At 38.8% G+C, this 19393-nt stretch overlaps 3 protein-coding genes across 23 annotated transcripts in view; 1 reads left to right on the forward strand and 2 right to left on the reverse strand.

The window, feature by feature from the left end:
- Window positions 1-14161, forward strand: part of ZNF182 (zinc finger protein 182) — a 22729-nt gene extending 8568 nt beyond the window's left edge. For 5 of the 20 annotated variants that reach the window (XM_060408025.1, XM_042242514.2, XM_042242516.2 and 2 more), the window contains 3 exons: window positions 7278-7410; window positions 7721-7816; window positions 12463-14161. In XM_060408025.1, coding sequence (XP_060264008.1) covers window positions 7278-7410; window positions 7721-7816; window positions 12463-14093 — 1860 coding nt within the window. In that variant the 3' untranslated portion in view covers window positions 14094-14161. Of the gene's footprint in view, window positions 1-544; window positions 592-1104; window positions 7411-7720; window positions 7817-12462 lie in introns of all 20 variants that reach the window. The other 15 variants (XM_060408026.1, XM_042242519.2, XM_060408028.1 and 12 more) reach the window with 9 other exon arrangements.
- LOC101115856 (sperm acrosome-associated protein 5) overlaps window positions 1-15929 on the reverse strand; it is a 32985-nt gene extending 17056 nt beyond the window's left edge. The window contains exon 1 of the mRNA XM_004022132.6: window positions 1-15929. This exon is cut by the window's left edge and continues 14942 nt beyond it. The gene's annotated coding sequence lies outside the window, so the exon portion shown is untranslated.
- The window catches only part of ZNF81 (zinc finger protein 81), a 746478-nt gene that overhangs the window by 17056 nt on the left and 710029 nt on the right, over window positions 1-19393 (reverse strand). For both annotated transcript variants that reach the window (XM_060408023.1, XM_060408024.1), the window contains exon 7: window positions 1-18549. This exon is cut by the window's left edge and continues 17056 nt beyond it. In XM_060408023.1, the coding sequence (XP_060264006.1) occupies window positions 18458-18549 (92 nt within the window). In that variant the 3' untranslated portion in view covers window positions 1-18457. The remainder of the gene's footprint in view (window positions 18550-19393) is intronic.

The raw sequence follows: 19393 nt of genomic DNA on the forward strand, positions 1-19393 counted from the left end.
CTGGGCCTTCTGTTCCATTGATCTGTGTGTCTGTTTTTATGCAAGTATTCTGATTACTATTTTGATTCAATCAACTCAAGCTATTTTGATTGCTATAGCTTTGAATACAGTTTATTTGTAATTACGGAGTGTGGTTCCTGCAGCTTTGTTGTTCTTTCTCAAGATTGCTTTATCTATTCAGGTCTTTTGTGACTTTTATATGAACTTTAGGATTGTTATATTTCTGTTTCATTCATTTCTTCGGCTGCATAGTATTCCATTGGTGGATGCACCAGTTTGTTCAGTCATTCTCCTATGTATGTGTGACTTTTGGTTGTTTTCCAGTATTTTGCAATTAAGAATAATGCTGGGGACTTCCCCAGTGATCCAGTGGCTAAGATTCTGCACTCTCAGTGCAGGGGGCCCTGGATTGATCCATGGTCAGGGAACTAGATCCCACATGCCACAACTAAGACCTGGCACAGCCAAATAAATAAATAAAATTTTAAAAAGAATAATGCTGAAATGAAATGTATTGTGCATAAATTATTTCCTTTTCGTTCAGGTATATCTTCTATATAAACTTCTACAGGTGGCATTGCTGATCAAAGGGTAAATACAGTTGATTACATATTGCTAAATTCCCTTCTATATGAGTTATACTGTTTTTTATTCCTACCAACAATGTATGATAGTGCCTTGTTTCTCTGTGACTATACCAATAGAGTATGTTGTCTGGCTTTTAAACTTTTTATAATCTGCTAGATAAGAAATGGTATCTCTATTTAGTTTTAATTGCCATTTCTGTTATTATGAGTAAAGTTGAATATAATTTCATATATTTAAGAGATATTTTTATTTCTCTTGTTAATTGTCTTACATTTTTTGCCTGATTTTCTGTCAGGTATTTGTCCTTTTTTCCCCCTTGATTTTCAAGAGTTCTTTATATGTTAAGGATATTAATCTTTATCTGTGATATATGTTATACCAGTCTTTATTTGTGATATATGTTGCAACATATTTCACCCCTGCTTTGTCCTTGGACTTACCAAAGTGTCTTTATATTGTATTTTGTGGTTATGTTTATTAATCTTTTATTATATCTGGATTTTTATTCATATTTAGAAAGTCTTTCCCTGCCCCTGGTGGCTCAGCAGTAAAGAATCCTCCTGCAGTGCAGGAGACTTGCAGGAGATGTGGGTTCGATCCCCTGGAGAAGGAAATGGCAACCCACTTCAGTATCCTTGCCTGGAAATCCCCATGCACAGAGGAGCCTGGCGGGCTACAGTCCATGGGGTTGCAGAGTCAGACACCACTGAGTGAGTAAACAACAACAACAACATCCGGGTTATATGGACACTCACCCATGCTTTCTTCTAGTACTTTGTTTAGCTTCTTTTTTTTTTTTTTACATTTAGGCCTCTGATCCATTTGGTGTTTATACCTTATGCAATGAGATGTGGATCCAATCTAGTCTTTCCAAAATGGCTTTTGAGTTAACTCAGCACCATTTATTAAAAAGTGGGTCTTTTGAACTCTGTGCTTTGATAGAATGCCTGTATCAAAATATGTTTTGGTATCTGGTAGGGCTGCTTCCTCCCTAGACAGTTTTTCTTTTCCAGAAATTTTCTAGCTATTCTTGCATATTTATTTTTTGATATGATCTTTAGTACTACCTTGTTTAGTACCATTAAGAAGCTTGTGTTTTAAATTGGGATCACATTACATTTATAAATTAACTTAGGGATAACTGCATCTTTGTGACTTTGTGTCATTCTATCTATGAAGAGTTTGACAACTCTGAAGTTAGAGAAAACTGTCCTGAGAAGAGACCACCCTCACTTCTGAACACCACTTGCAAGTTTGGGGGTCCCCAAGGTCACTTTTAGGTTTGACAGTTCATTGGAGGAAGTCAGAGAACTCACTGAAAGCAGTAATACTCATGGCTATGGCTTGTTACAGGGAGAGGACACAGATTGGAACCTACCAAAGAGAGAAGTATATAGGGCAGATCCCCAGAAAGTACCAAACATGGAGCTTCCATTTTTCTCTCCCCATGAGGTCAAGATGCATGACTTTGTGTAATTGGTATTGATGTGTGGTAGTACACATGGAATTCTGTCAACCAGAGATACTCTGGTGAGCTTCAGTATTCAGAGTTTTTAATTAGGGCTTCATTTTATAGACTTCCCTGGTGGCTCAGATGGTAAAGCGTCTGTCTACAATGCAGGAGACCTGGGTTCGATCCCTGGGTCAGGAAGATTCCCTGGAGAAGGAAATGGCAACCCACTCCAGTACTCTTGCCTAGAAATTCCCATGGACAGAAGAGCCTGGTGCAGGCTACTGTCCATGGGGTCACAAAGAGTCGGACACGACTGAGCGACTTCACTTTCACTTCCACTTTTATAGGCTTGATTGTCTATGTGGTTGCTCTCTCTGTCCAGCCCCTCTGGGGGTGACCCAAAGCCCCTACCCTAAATCATGTGGTTGATCTTTCTGGTGTAGCCAGCCCCAACCCTAAATCACATCATTACATTATCCATGGTGATCCAAGGCCCCTATGCAAAACATACATTCTGTCCTTCCTTCCAGTCCAGTTCATCCCTCTGTCCATCCTTTCTTTTCTTCCATTCCAGTTTGCCTTTCCTTTTTCCTTCCATTCCTACCTTCAATTCTAATCTTTCCTTCATTCCTTCCCTCCTTGCTATCTTATTTACCAGTATTTATCTATCTTTGGTTATTTTAAGGAAATTATCATTTATTCTAATCTGTAGTTTTTGTTGATCAGGATTGGGTATTGAATTCTGTTTCAATATTTTTATATTAGCATTTCTTATATTAGTTATATTCATATAAGTTTTTTCTTTAGGTCTGTTTAATGGTGATTTATGTTAATGAATATTCTAATATTGAACTATCATCGTATGGCTGGAATAAATCTTAATTGGTCATGATGTATTATTGTCTTAATGTGGGTCTATTGTTTGCTTATGCAGCTGACTTTTGAACAAGGTGAGTTTGAACTGTTTGGGTCCATTTGCATGTGGATTTTTTCAATAGTGAGTACTACAGTACTACACAGTCCTGTGGACTTGGTTGAATCCGTAGATGTGGAAGAACCTCTGATATGGAGGGCCAATATAAGTTATACGGGGATTAACCCTCAGTTGTTCAAGGATCAACTGTATTTTATTTAGGATTTTTGCACTGTTGTTCATAAGTGAGATTAGTCTGCATTTTCCTATTTTGTACAATCTTAAATAAGTTTATGTGACAATTTTACATTCAATTCCTGTAAGAATTTGGAAGCTTTTCATTTTTCTATGCTCATGAAGAAATTAGAGCAGTTAGTCTTCTCACGTCTTTTTTTTTTTTTTTTTTTTTGAGCCAAAGTCCTATCCTGGGCATGTATGTGGCTTTCTACCTTTCCCTGTATGTGGGTATTTTTGAATATCCCAACTTCCCACAGAATCTCAGGCCTTAGGCAGTCTGTTGTCTGTCTGGACTGTAATCTTTGGCCCCAGGCATCTGTGGGATGTTAGTTTGCCTTGCAGTCTTTTAGAGCAATGCCTACTGCTTTTTTGGCCTGAGTTCTGAGTTAGGCGAAACAGAGAAGAGCACCTCACATCAGTCTTTCTGGTTAAGGCTCTGAGTTTTCACTGCTGAGGGCCCAGAGTTCAACTCCATGGCCTGGAACTAAGATCCTGCAAGCCACATAGTGTGGCCAAAAAAAAAAAAAAATCACCTTATGTCTATGCAAGGATAGAACAGTATCTACATATATACTATTTTTTCAAGACTTTTTCTTAATATTTTCTGTATTTCTCGGACACACAGTTTATCTGTGAGTTTTTCAAATTGTTGCAAATCTCCAAAAATTTTCCAATATATTTAATTGAAAAAAAATCTGCATATAAGTGGACCTATGTAGTTCAAACCTGTGTTGTTCAAGGGTCAACTGTATTTCCCCTTTGTAGTTCGCTCCTTGCCACACCCTGGCCCCTAGTAATCATTGATATATTTTTGGTCTCTATAGTTTTGCCTTTTCCATGTTATAGAAATGAAATCATATAGTATGCTCAGAATCTGCCTGCAATGCAGGAGACCTGGGTTCAATCCCCAGGTCAGGAAGATCCCATGGAGAAGGGAATGGCAACCCACTCCAGTATTCTTGCCTGAAGAATCCCGTGGACAGAGGAACCTCATAGGCTACAGTCCATGAGGTCACAAAGAGTCAGATATGACTGAGTGACTAACACTACTTACTACTACTATATAGTATGTAGCTTTTTGAGTCTGGCTACTTTCACTTAGCATAATACATTTGAGGTTCACCCATGTTTTTGCATGTATCATTAGTTCTTTCATTTTTATTGTTGAGTTGGATTACATTATGTGTATTACAGTTTATTCCTTCACAGGTTGAATAACATTTGAGTTATTTACATATTTTGGTGATTACAAATATAGCTGCTTTATAAATGTTCATGTACAGGATTTGGGATTTACATAAGTTTTCATTTCACTTGGGTAAATATACCTGTGAGTTGGATTGCAGATACTATGGAAGTATATGCTTAACTTCATAAGAAACTGGAAAACTGTTTTCCAAAGTGTCTGTGCCACTTTGCATTTCTATCTATGATAAATGAGACTTTGTTTATTCCACATCATCACCAGCACTTGCCATTGTCATGTTTTTTCCCATTCTAATACGTATGTAGTGGTAGCTCATTGTGGTTTTGATTTGGTTTCCTCAAGGCTAATGATGTTGAGCATCTTGGTATGTGCTTATTTGCCACTTAACTTTGATAAAGTATGTCTCTTGGCTTTTTTTTAAGTTTTGAGAGTTCTAGTTCTTATGTATTCTAAATACAACTTCTTTGTCAGATGTACAATTTGTAAATATTTTCTCCCATTCCATGGGTTTTTATTCTTTTAACAGTGTCTTGAGTTTTGGTGTCACATCAGAGAAATACTTGGCAAATTTAAGGTTAAAAAGATTTTCTCCTATATTTTATTCTAAAAATTTTGTAGGTTTAGATTTTACATTTAGGTTTGTGATCCATTTTGAGTTAATTTTTATATATGTTGGAGGTATGATTGAAGTTCTTTTTTTTTTTTTTGCATATGGATAGTCAGTTGTTCCAATACCATTTGTTGAAATGGAACTCCCATTTTCCATTGAAGTGTCTTTGCATTTGTCAAAAATAATTTTAGGTATGCAATTATAACATACATGAGGTATGGTTTATAAGTGTACAGCTTGATGAATTATGACAAAGTGAACACCCTGTGGAGCCACTCCTGGAAACAAGGTCAAGATTAGGACATAATCAAGACCTCCAAATCCCCCTTCATGCTGTTCCAATCAATACCAGCCCCAAAGGTAACCACTTCCTAACTTCTAACAGCATGGATTAGGCCTGCCCGTTCTCTTCCTGTATATAAACAGAGTCATGCAGTATGTGCTCTTCTGTGTTTGGATTCTTTTGCTCATTAGTACATCTGTGACATTCATCTGTGTTGGATATGCAGTTGTAGTTCATTCCTTTTTGTTACCACATAGTATTCCTTTGAAAGATTGTCCCACAATTTGCCCATTGTATTGCTGAGGGACATTTGGGTTTTCCCCACAACTTAGCATTAGAAATAGTCCTCCTGTGAACATCCTTGTGCTTGTTTTCTAGAGTACATGTGCCTGATTTTCTCTAAGGTGTTGCCGGATCATAGTATTTGCAGTCATTGACTTTAGTAAACAATGCAACTGTTTTCCCAAGCAGTTATACCAGTTTTTATATTCCTGTTAACAGTGTGTGAGAGTTCCCATGTCCGCACAGTTTTATGGCATTTTAATCATGTAATTATAATGTTTCTGGTGAGTGCCAAGTGGTGTTGCAATGGGGCTTAAATTTTCATTTACCTAAGTGCTAATGGGGTTAAGTACATTTTTTTTCTGTTCACAGAACATATGTCCATATGATTTTCATTTTAGTATTCACATCTCTTGTCTATTTTTCTGTGCTGCTTGTGTTTCTTTTGATTTGTAGGGGTTATTTTATATGTTCCAGATAAGAACCCTTTATCACTTATGAAAGCAGAAGATAATCTCCCCATCTATACTTACCTTTTTACTGCTGTATTTTTTCTAACAGTACTGTATATTCTTTTTTTAAGATTTTTGGTATGCATTTTAAAGTTTTTATTTCTTTGTGGCTGTGCTAGGTCTTTGTTGCTACCCACGGGCTTTCTCTAGTTGCCGTGCATGGGATTCTCATTGTGGTGGCTTCTCTTGTTGCAGAGCATGGACTCTAGGTATGCAGGCTTCAGGAGTTGTAGCAGGTAGGCTCTGTAGTTGTGATGCACAGGCTTACTTGCCCTGTGGCATGTGGAATCTTCCTGGACAAGGGATTGAACTATATGGATCTTTGTTGGCAAAGTGATGCCTCTGCTTTTTAATACACTGTCTAGGTTTGTCATAGCTTTTGTTCCAAAGAGCAAGCTTCTTTTAGTTTCGTGGCTGCAGTCACGGTCTGCAGTGATTTTGGAGCCCAAGAAAATAAAATCTGTTACTGTTTCCAACTTTTTCCCCATCTATTTGCGATGAAGTGATAGGACTGGATGCCATAATCTTTGTTTATTGAACATTGAGTTTTAAGCCAGGTTTTTCACTCTCCTCTTTCACCCTCATCAAGAGGCTCTTTATTTTTAGTTCCTCTTCTCTTACTGCTGTATTTTTAATCTTGTAACATCTATCTTTTCCTTTATGAATAGTGCTTTTCATGTCTTTGTTTTTGATTTTCCCTACCCTAACCTTACAAAAACATTTTCCTATAGTATTCTCCAGATACTTCATTGTGTTTCCTCTCATGTTAGATTTGCAATTTACCTGTAGCTGATTTTTGTGTATGGTGAGTTAGGGGTTAAATATAATTTTTTTGGTCCACGTAGATATCCAGTAACCCATCTATATTTATTTGAAAATATCATCCTCCTCACTATTTTGCAGTTTCAACTTTATCATTAGTCAGGTGTCCCTACACATTTGGATTATCTTTTTAGTTCTACTGGACTACTTGTCCATCCTAATACAACATTGTCTTAAATATTCTATTATTTAGTATGATAGTTTCTCAACCATGACTTGTGATTTTTTTCCCCCCACCAAGTAGGTCAATAACTTGACAGACATCCTGTATTGTCATCATCGTGAACTGGGAACCCAAACAGAAGTTCCCTTACATTTATCCCATTCTTATCATTCAGTGGTCAGCGTTTTCAAATAAAAGAATATACAGTTACAGGGACTCATGACATTTGAGGATGTGGCTGTGGATTTTACCCAGGAGGAGTGGCAGTACCTGAACCCTCCACAGAGAACCCTGTACAGAGACGTGATGCTGGAGACCTACAGCAACCTGGTCTCTGTAGGTAAGAATGGCTTCCTCAGGTAATTTTGCTATTTATGATTACTCTGTCCAACAGAATGCCTTTTCCTTTCTCAAGTTGGAAACTTGTTAGGCCTCTGAACTATAGAAGAGTTTGACATTAAATTCCAAGGATCAGAGTTCCTTTTCCTCCTTTGCTTTCCTGACAAGGTGTTTGGGAACTCAAAACCCAGGTGAATTGGTTTGACTACCATTGTGTCAAGTGATACATCCCTTGTACTGCCCCACACTCCACCTTCCTTTTTCTCAGAATCTCTGAAGACCAAGGAGGTATTGCTTTCATTTCTCATTAGCAGGGTATCATGTTACCAAACCAGATCTTATCCTCAAATTGGAGGTGGAAGAGCAATGCCTGCCAGAAGGAAAAATTCCAATTTGGAGCTTTCCAGGTAAGTGGCATTGACCCAGGCTATGGGGGCAGGAGATCCCAGCTTGTCAGTCATGGGTGCTGCTGCTGCTGCTAAGTTGCTTCAGTCATGTCCGACTCTTAGTGACCCCATGGACTGCAGCCTACCAGGCTCCACTGTCCATGGGATTTTCCAGGCAAGAGTACTGGAGTGGGGTGCCATTGCCTTCTCCAGAAGTCAGGGGTGAAGGTCTGTGAAATGACTTCCAGGAATATCTCAGGGATGGTTTATGGAGGACAGGGATATCAACACCTAAGACTAACACCTTCTCCCCTGTTCTGCACCCACCAGGCCACTCTCCTTAAGTTGGTGCTCACCCATAAGTTTCTGCACAGTCCCATTTCCCTGTAATACAGGTGTCTTATAAGTGCCAGCCCCCTGGCCCCAAGCCCTGCCTCTTCTGTTGTTCTCATTTCCCACTGCTCATCAGAAGCCAGGCCCACATTAGTCACAGGCTAGGCACTAGTGGTCTAATTCTGGATTGGATTACCTGATTCTATCCAGTTTAGCTATTCCTATCGGATTTGGTCTCCTAAAGCATCTTGATTCTCTTAAAAAATATCTTTATTAAGATATAATACACATACAATAAAATTCATGCTTTTGAAGTGAAACTCAAAAACTCAATGATTTTTAGTATGTGCACAGAATATTCTATCTAACTCCACTATCTATTTCTAGAACATTATTATCACCACTCAAACTCCTGTCCCTTATCACTCAGTCTCCATCCCCCATCCCCCATCCCCTGGCAAGCACTAATCTAGTTTCTATCTCTAATTTTGCCTATTCTGGACATTTCATATAAATAGAACCATACAAAATGTGGAATTTTATGTCCAGTTTCTTTCATTTGTATGTTTCAAGGTTCATTCATATTGTAGTATGTGTCATCCCTTTTTATGGTGGAATGATATTTCATTATATGGATATTCCACATTTTGTTTATCCATTCATCTGTTGATGGGCATTTAGGTTATTTTCACTTTTTCTGTATTAAATATAATGCTGTTATGAATATTCATGCAGAAGTTTTGAAATGTGCATTTTTATTTTTTGTGAGTACATACATAGTGGAATTGTTAGACTATGTGATAACTGTTTAACATTTTGTGGAACTGCCAAACTCTGAACATCCTGTTTCTCAAAAATTTTTTACCCAGTGGTTTTAATGTTCACTGATGATTCTTGCCTGAATCAATTACAGTAAGTCCCCTACATATGAACAGGTTCGTTTCTGAGAGTGCATTTGTAAGTCCAATTTGTCCATAAGTCCAACAAAGTTAGCCTTGGTACCCAACTAACACAATCAGCTATATGGTACTACTCTGACTTACGTGAATGGACATGTGAACGCACATTTGCATCTTTTGAAAGTTCGAAACTTGAAGGTTCATATGTAGTGTGCTTACTGTGTTACTAAGATGGTTGGAAAAACTATGCATTTTCTATCATTCGTTCTACACTTGTAAGTTGGCACTTTTAAGGACTTCCCTTCTTTGTTGATTAGCTGGAATACTTCCATAAAGAGGGATTGCCCTCCATCTGTTACAGTTGACCCTTTAACAACATAGGTTTGGAGCACGCAGGTCCACCTTTATGCCTTTTTCAGTGCTAATAGTACCGTGCTAGACAATCTGTGGTTGACTGAATCTGCAGATATGGGACCACAGACTTGGAGGAGGAACTGCCTGTATGGAGGGCCAATAAGTTACAATTGGATTTTCAACTGTGCAGAGGGTTAGTGCCCCCAACCCCTGTGTTGTTCAAGGGTCAACTGTATTTGATTATATATGAGTTATATATATTTTTCCATTTATTTACCAGTTTTCAAAATGAGTTGGTTTTGTTGCATCATTCAAAGGTGCCTAATACGTCTTTTTTGAGTATCATTTATGGACTTATGGATTTAAACACTTTTATGTTTTGATCCATTGCCTTATCCTTATTATAAATCAAACTGCTCCATCTCTGGCCAGTGGATTCCCCTTTAAGTTGGGTCCTGAGTCTTTGGTAGCTTTCTTGCTTTCTGTTGTTATAAGATATTCCAGGCTCATATTATGTATTTCCTGTACCTGCCCTGAAATCAGCCATTTCTCCAAGGAGCTTTGGTTTGTTCTTTTTAGTGGTAATGTTTCGTGACCACAGTTTGGATAGTAGGGAATTGTTTTCTAGGCTTTTTATTAAATTGACATAGCTAGGAACTATGTAAACGATTTTTTAAGAGAAAATACATCATATATTCAAATGTATATTTCCACATCAAATTCTGGGCTTAAATTTTTTTAATTTATTAATTTTACATCTGATGGTAGTATTGTTAGTATTATTCTGAGACTGCTGAATGTGTACAGTGGGTTGATTCACTTGAGCTCATCATGTTGGTGCCATTGAGAATCAAGAATTTTTAGCATGGTTGTTAGGAAATACAGAATGAGTTGATACTTATTACTATTAGGTAATCCTTTTATTTTCAGTTTTGCTTTATGATTATATAAAATATTTGTAAAATATTTACTTGATTCCAAAATCAAATCTAGAAAACAATGATATTCAAAGAAGTCCAACCTCTTTCCCTCTTCATCCTACTCTTTCCTTACCCCATAGGTAACCATTTATTAAAATTTGAAAGTTTATCCTACTGTTTTTTACAGAATGAGCCTATATTGTTTTAAATATATACTTAATACTTAGTTCCTCCATAGAAAATGGTAGTCTACTGTGCATATTTTTATTCATCTTTTTTCATTTAATTCAAGAACATATTAAATATCCTGAGACAGTCCTTATTTCTTTTTATAGTATAATAATTCTTAACATAATAGTAGTAGCTATTATTATAGTAGTAGTTGTTCTAGTAAACATTTGAAGTGCTATACATGCCCTATTGTAATTAATTTAATCCTATAGACATACATTTTGGTGGATACTGTTACAATTCCTGTTTTCCAGATGTGAAAGTAAGATAAAAGTAGATTAGCTAATATGCCTAAGGTCACAGAACATGTAAAAGTCTGATCCAGGGTTTGATCCTGGGCTAGAGAACTTACAGCCCTAGCCACATGTGCTGTGTTGCTTCTTAACACCTAAGGAGGTCCAGATTCAGCAGATCCTTGGTGGAACTTGGATCCCATCAAATGTATTTTGTAAAAACTTTTCTTTATGATGTTCCCACCCAGTTAAGAACTAGTGCTTTACTAAAGAAGGAAAGGAAGTCATAGGAAGAGAAGCCACAACTGCATGATCCATTTTAAAATCCAGTATTACTCTTAAATGTTGCTGTTAAATCTAAGTGGTAATATGAGTAGTTACTGTACTCTTCTTTCAGCTCTTCTGTATGTTTGAAATTTTTCATATAAAATTTTAGGGAAAGGTGAAAAGAAAATTAAACTACAAAAAATAAAAATTCAATATATGTGCAAAAAGTATTTACTGACCAATATACCATTGATTTAAAAACACACCACTGAGAAAGAAAGTTAATGACATGTCATTGATTGTAAGGTGAATCTGGATTCAGGGGTATTAAAATGTGGAGTAATATGCATCTTGTAATTGATATATTAAAAGCAAGGCTTTGCGTTTTCAACTATCTAAATGAGTGGTACAGATAACTGACTACTTTAGAAGTTAATGAAAGTTAAAGTTATATAAAATCAGAGTAAGCTTTTTTTGAAAAGACTAAACTGCTTCTTGAAAGTTTAATCTAGATTATGAATATAGCAAAACATGAAGGACTGGGCTATGTGGGTGATGAAACATGAGGAAGGATTTGGATTAATAATAGATGTAGTTTTTAGTGGAAATAGTATAGGCAAAAGTAGAAGTTGGTATTGAAGAACTGTGAATGCAAACTTGGATGAATGCAAAGATCATTAGGATGAATGCAAAAATCCAAATTCAGCAAAGATCATTAGGTTTCTTTGTTTTTGTAAGGTTAATTATTCTGAATCTTTCTCTCACATTTTACTGAAAATGTGGATTTCAGGATTGTTGGAAGATTTGAGTCCATGAGTCACAGTGTTGCATTTCTATCTAGGTGCAAGTAGTATATCAGGAGGAGAAGGCAATGGCAACCCACTCCAGTACTCTTGCCTGGAAACTCCCATGGACAGAGGAGCCTGGTAGGCTGCAGTCCATGGGGTTGCTAAGAGTCGGATATGACTGAGTGACTTCACTTTCACTTTTCCCTTCATGCATTGGAGAAAGAAATGGCAACCCACTCGTGTTCTTGCCTGGAGAATCCCAGGGACGGGGCAGCCTGGTGGGCTGCTGTCTATGGGGTCGCACAGAGTCGGACACAACTGAAGCGACTTAACAGCAACAGTATATCAAGAATAGTTAAGAGTTCATATGATAAATGAAGATAAAGGGTGATAAGGTCCCCAGAGTGATATAAAAATAGAAGTAAAAAAGACTGAAGTGTTAGGATAAGATTGTTCTTGGTAACAAAAAGGCTAGCAAGTGGGAGTTAAGTAAAAGAACAGGATTTGATGGTCAAGATTCTCTCTCCAGGAACTCTGATAAAATGACATATCAGTATCAGCTTTCATATGGCAAAACATTTCTAAAGACAGTCCATTCCATAATGTCAAAGTATAAAGGTGGTTTATTGTACTTCTTTCTAGAAGAAGCCTGCCAGGTTGATGAACAGATTGAGAGACAGCATCAGGATGACCAAGATAAATATCTGATGCAAGTTGGATTCCCTGACAAGAAAACAATTACCAGTAAGAGTGGCCTTGACTATAATGAACTTGGAAACATACTTTATCTGAGTACAAACCTTTTTGCTTCAATACAAAGGCCCCATAAATATGAATCATTTGGATATAATATGGTTGATAATTTAGACTTATATAGTAGAAGTTCTGTGGGAAAGAAATATGATAATGGATGTGCAAAATTATTCTTCCATACTGAGTATGAGAAAACAACTCCCAGAGTGAAACCTTATGGATATAAAGAGTGTGGGAAGACCCTCAGGCAAAAGAAGGGTCTTAGTCTACATCAGAGAATTAAAAATGGAGAGAAACCCTTTGAATGTACTGCCTGTAGGAAAACTTTCAGCAAGAAGTCACACCTCATTGTACATTGGAGAACTCATACAGGAGAGAAACCCTTTGGATGTACAGAATGTGGAAAAGCTTTTAGCCAAAAATCTCAGCTCATTATACACCTGAGAACTCATACAGGAGAGCGACCCTTTGAGTGTCCAGAATGTGGAAAAGCTTTCAGAGAAAAATCTACTGTCATTATACATTACAGGACTCATACAGGAGAGAAACCTTATGAATGTAATGAATGTGGAAAAGCCTTCACTCAGAAGTCAAACCTCATTGTCCATCAGAAAACCCACACAGGAGAAAAAACTTATGAATGCACCAAATGTGGGGAATCTTTCATACAGAAACTTGATCTAATTATACATCATAGTACTCATACAGGAAAGAAACCCCATGAATGTAATGAGTGTAAGAAAACTTTCAGTGATAAGTCAACTCTCATTATACATCAGCGAACTCATACGGGAGAGAAACCTCATAAATGTATGGAATGTGGGAAGTCTTTCAATGAGAAGTCAACCCTCATTGTACATCAGCGAACTCATACAGGGGAGAAACCCTATGAATGTGATGTGTGTGGGAAAACCTTCACCCAAAAGTCAAACCTTGGTGTTCATCAAAGAACTCATTCAGGAGAGAAACCCTTTGAATGTAATGAATGTGAGAAAGCATTCTCTCAGAAATCCTATCTCATGCTACACCAGAGAGGTCATACAGGAGAGAAGCCCTATGAATGCAATGAATGTGAAAAAGCATTTTCCCAGAAATCTTATCTCATTATACATCAAAGAACACATACAGAAGAAAAACCTTATAAATGCAATGAATGTGGCAAAGCCTTCAGAGAAAAGTCGAAGCTCATTATACATCAGCGAATTCATACAGGAGAGAAACCCTATGAATGTCCTGTATGTTGGAAAGCTTTCAGCCAGAAGTCACAGCTCATAATACATCAGCGAACACACACAGGAGAGAAACCCTATGCATGCACTGAGTGTGGCAAAGCCTTCAGAGAAAAATCAACATTCACTGTTCATCAGAGAACTCATACTGGAGAGAAACCCTATAAGTGTACAGAATGTGGGAAAGCCTTTACGCAAAAATCAAATCTTATTGTACATCAGAGAACGCATACAGGAAAGAAAGCCCATGGGAAAGGCCATTCTTGGAAGTCCAAGCTCATTGCACATTAGAGAGTTGATGGTGCACTTGTGTTCATTGAAGGACATTTTTGTCAGTTTAATTAAACATTTAAAAAGTATATTCTGACTGCTGGTTTAAATATAAGGAGTAAAGTCAGCCTTTTTTTTTTTTCTTTTCATCTCAGTCTTCACCCAGAAGCTACAAGGAGAAAAGGAAGGACTTTGTATCTGACAAATTAGGAAATAGCTGAAAACAGATGAGAGGGCTGCCAGAGGCAGAGGAAATCAAGCACCAGTGCAAGGAGATTTCAAAGGCTAGAGAGGAGTGGTCAAGGGATAGCACTGGTAAGGACTCTTAGCCAAGTTTTAGTCTGTACTCTAAGTGCAAGATCATATAGATACATAACAGTGGTAACAGAGCATGGGCAGGTGGGATGTTTCCTCAACCCATATGGAAGTCTCAGGAGAGACAGGCAGGGGCCTCAACAAGGAAGTACTCAGACAAGCCATATTTGCAGAAAGTAGTCTATGCTTGTGAGAGGAGCAGTTGGTAGGGGTTAGGGAAAGAGAAGGGAGTGTTCTTGTGAAGAACCCAACAGCTGGCCCCTCTTTACTGACTCTGGAGAAGTCTGAAAGAACTACCAAATGGGAAAAAAAATTCCAGTTGTAAAAGCTCTGATCTGCCTAGAACATGGCCCCATTTCTTCCCCTACATGAACTTCCAGCAAACAGCAAGTCCAGGAAAACTTATTCAAGGAGGAATGATTCCAAAGAGTCAAAACCAAAAACACACATGGCTTTTGAGCCAGCAGTTCCACTTCTAGGACTGTATATACTCATGCATGTACCAAAAGACAGACATATAGAGGTATTCAGTGATGTACTGCTTGTGAAAACAAAAAGTTGGAAGCTTTCCACATGGCTCATGAAATCCTGGAATGTTCATACAGCAACCTTTCAGGTAGACCAAACGAAAAAAAAAAAGATAATGAAAACTTGGACACCATTTGTGTAGTGATGTGGGATGATATCCAACATACATTATTGGCTGAGAAAAGCAAGGTGCTGGATAGTGAGAATACTATGCTGCCATTTGTATATAAAAAGGAGACTAAATGGTAAATACATAACTGAGTGTATATGCATAAACTATCTCTGGAAAGATACACAAGAAGCTGGGAACCCTGATTACCTCTGGGAAAGGGATGGGGAAGTGGGTGGCATGAGGGAAAGAATTGGGAGTGAGATAACTTTTGAAAATTATACTATGTGGATGTACTAGCTTCTCAAAAAATAACTTTTAAACAACATGTTTTATTCTGTTACTGTTTAAAGGAAGTCAGATTCCAGATAGAGGATTTCATAACATTTAAATACAGATATGCTTAAGGTGGAGCTTAGGGCTTCCCAGGTGGCTCAATGATAAAGAATCTACCTGCCAGTGCAGGAGACACAGGTTTGATTCCTGGGTTGGGAAGATCCCCTGGAATAGGAAATGGCACCCCACCCCAGTATTCTTGCCTGGAAAATCCCATGGACAGAGGAACCTGGTGGGCTGCAGTCCCTGGGGTTGCAAAGAGTTGGACACAACTGAGTACATACAAAACAGACACAGAGAACAGACTTGGGGTTGCCAAGGAGAAGAGGGGGAGAGGAGGGACAGACTGGGAGTTTGGGGTTAGTAGATGCAAACTATTACATTTAGCATGGATAAACAACAAGGTCCAACTTTATAGCACAGGGATCTATATTCAGTATCCTGTAATAAACCATGACTGACAAGAATATGAGAAAGAATATGTATCACTTAGCTATGCAGAAATTAACACAATATTGTAAATTAATTATACTTAAAAATAAAAGGAAATTCATCTTCCTGCTGATAGAAAAATATTCCTGGGTTTCTGGCCCATCAAAGGTCACCCTTAAGTAGGATGGGGAGGGGTGGTCAGGTCTTGCCACTTCAGGTTGATTCTGGACTCCTGCTTCCTGGAGCCCAGGTGGCAATCTGACGTGATGGGCCATGTAGGTAATCAGAGGTGAGTGAGGCAGGGACCCAGAGGCAAAGGAGTGGGGATGAACAGCAGAATGTGGATAAATGGAATGGAATTGGGGGAAAGACCATGAAGGGCTGAATATGGGAATGGGTCGATGAGGGGCAGAGGGGGGGGTGAACAGGGCAGGGCAGAGAGAAATGGAAGTATCCAATAGAGTGAGTTACTGGAGAAGAAACAGTTGAATGTAAGCAATGCCAGGGAGAATGGGAGTGAGTAGTTTGAGCAGACAGAGGGTGGATATTGGAAATGTGGACCAAGTGGAGTAAATTGGGAATAATATGAGGCACAGTGGGAGTGACAGTGGTGAATGGGGCAAAGTGAAAAGCAGTCAGGCTCATGGCAAGATGGGGCAGAGTGTTTAGTAAGTGCATAGAGGAAGAGTGTGGGTGGGCAACGTGTGGCAGACCACCAGACCAGGTGAGTGCCAGGTGCTATGTATGGTGAGTGAGGGGGATCTGTGGAGTTGGGCTGTAGGGTCTCAGAGTCTCAGTGATGGAGAAGCTTGTGTTGATGAGAACTGAAGGGAAGAAGTGGGAGGTGGTCTCAGAAGTTTCCCCAGGCTCCCATTGGTGACCACAGGTACATGGGATGGGAGCAGCCTATGATCAGGACACACAGCTCAATGAACAGTTCCTCCATGTCAACAACATGCAGAGAGGGCAAGGCCCTCTGACAAGTGTATCCCGACACCTTCCCCAGATCGACTTGACATTTACATTCCTATATTTCAGTAACTCTTGTTTCTTCCATAGTAATTTCATTTATTCTCTTTAATGCATCCTACAAGCTATTAACTTACTTGCTGACTATATTTAACACATCTTAGGAATTCTGCCTGTGTCTCAAAAGCTGCTTGCTTACTCATCACCTGTACTTCACACATCTGCTCATATTTCAAGCTCCTAGCGTACTTACTACCTATGTTTAACACTTCTTAGGAGCTTCCTCCATCACATTTGTTTTCTTGTCCTTCAGAAGTGATAAAGCAATAGAGAAAATCAAATTCTTTGAAAAGAGTAATAAAGTGAGAAACCCTGGGCTGATCGAGGGAGGAAAAAGGAAAACACAAATTTTCAAATCAGAAATGATATAGTGGATATCACTACAGATTTAATTAAACATCAGGGAATTATGAAAAAACTCTGACAGTAAAGTTGATAATTTAATTAATTAATAAAGGAGAAAAATATAATGACCTCTATAGATGCAGAGAAAGGATCTCATAAAACTCAACACCTTTCCAAATATAAATTAATAAACTAGGACTAGAAGAGAACTTCCTTAAGTCTGATAAAGGGTGCATTAAAAGAAACTGCAAAGACTTAATGGTGATATGGTAAAAACTTGTCTTGAGACAAGATACCTGCTATGCCCACTCCTATTCAACAATGTACTGGAGGCATTGGGCAGAGAAATAAAGCAAGAAAAAGGAGTAATGACTGGAAAGGAATAAATAAAACTTTCAGTGTCTGCAGATGACATGTACACACAGAAAATCCCAAAGGACCTACAGATACATTCTGAATAAGTGAATTTAGCAAACTTGCCAAATATAAGCTGAAATTACAGGAAGTGTTTATCTTTGTACTGGCAGCAAACAACTAGAAAACTGACACCACAGTTTCAATTTTGGGGAACAGAGAAACAAGCAATGGGGCCATATAATGGAAGTCCTTGAAAGTTTAAATTTGGATGGAGTGGATTCTGACTTCAAACACAGGGAGAAAAACACCTTGAGGTTTCTCACAAGGGTGAGACAAGTAGAAGAAATGAAAAGTCACAAAGGTAAGGACAGCTTTTTAAGTGTCTGTGTAAGGAAAGGAATTGATGACAACTGGAGAGAGGGAAAGTAAAAAGGCCAGGGAAGGGGAGAATGGTTGAGAAAAGTTCGTTTCAGCCTGAGGAGGTAGGGATAACATCCTGAGGACATGGCAGGCAGGCAACATTATTTTTTCTTTTCATATGTTGATTTTATATTATTTTTAAAATTTTGGTTGCACTGGGTCTTTGTTGCAGCACGTGCTCCAGAGCGCACAGGCTACATAGTTGTGGCGTGAAGGCTTAGTTGCCCCACAGCGTGAGAGATCTTAATTCCCCAACCAGGGATTGAACCTGAGTCCCCTGCATTGGAAGATGGACTCTTAACCACTGGACCACCAGGGAAGTCCCAGGGTTCTTTCTCAAAGCTAAGCAAAGAGTAGGGGAAGATACATGGAGAGGTCATTTAATCTAAGGAACTCCTATCCACGTCCTACCTCTTTTCCTTTGAGGAATACTGTTGGCATGTCTGGCACGTCAAAGGAACCTCTTCCTCACTAGCTGGAATCTTCCATCCACCATCCATTATCCCCAATCTTTCTAGTTCTCATTCATGTATGCAATTTTAGAGTTTTCTCTGTGCTCTTCTTTCCCAAACATGAAGATTAAGTCTGGTTTGGTAACTTGATACCCTGTTAAGAGGACATTCAGGATTTAAGGCACCTGCTTGGGCTTGGGGCCCTCTTAAGACTGAGGAAGGGGCAGTTTCAGTGGCTACACAACAAAGCTGCTCAATTTTATCTTGGCAAAGGCTGCCCATTTCCCTTGAAAGGTGAGAAAACAAATACCCACTCCAGGGTCTAAAAGGGATGAGAACATTTCAGTCCTGAATATGTTTAGCACTTCAGAGGTAAATAAGATCCCACATATCTTTTCCTCATCACCCAAGGATGATGTTGCTTCACAAACCAGCCCCTGTACACAGAGGGTGGCCAGGGGAAGTGCTGGGCATCTTGGCAGGGGTCCCCAGTCTGGCATATAGGGCTACAGGCCCTACTGGTTGGTCATTCAAATTTACTGAAGCCGGGGGCAGTACTTCGTTCTATGCAGCCAAAGTGGTTTTACCTTTGGTTAGCAATTTAATCTGCTGCTTTAACATTGCATGCAGTCTACCAGCCCTGTTATAGAGGAGATGAAATCTCCATTCAGTGTCATGATCTTTTGCCCAGTCTTTCACATTGTGACCTTTGAAATGAGACACCTGATCACTGTCTAGTTGATGATGGTATCTATTTGGTACTGTTTCTCTAATCCCTTAATGGTGGCAGCCTGGTTTGTGCAGTGACAGGAAAGCTTGGGTTAGGCCAGACGCAGTGTCCACACAAACCAAGGCATTTTTAGAACCCTTGCTCAGAGGGAGGGAGTCAATATTATCAACTTGCCAATCCCTCACCACTTGGGAACTCCAGTGGATGGCCCCAGACCCCTTTGACAGCTGCCTTGGACATTGCGTAGAACACACAGGACATGCTGTTA

Source organism: Ovis aries, chromosome X (genome assembly GCF_016772045.2).
Source record: "Ovis aries strain OAR_USU_Benz2616 breed Rambouillet chromosome X, ARS-UI_Ramb_v3.0, whole genome shotgun sequence".
In the NCBI taxonomy this organism is placed as follows: domain Eukaryota; kingdom Metazoa; phylum Chordata; class Mammalia; order Artiodactyla; family Bovidae; genus Ovis; species Ovis aries.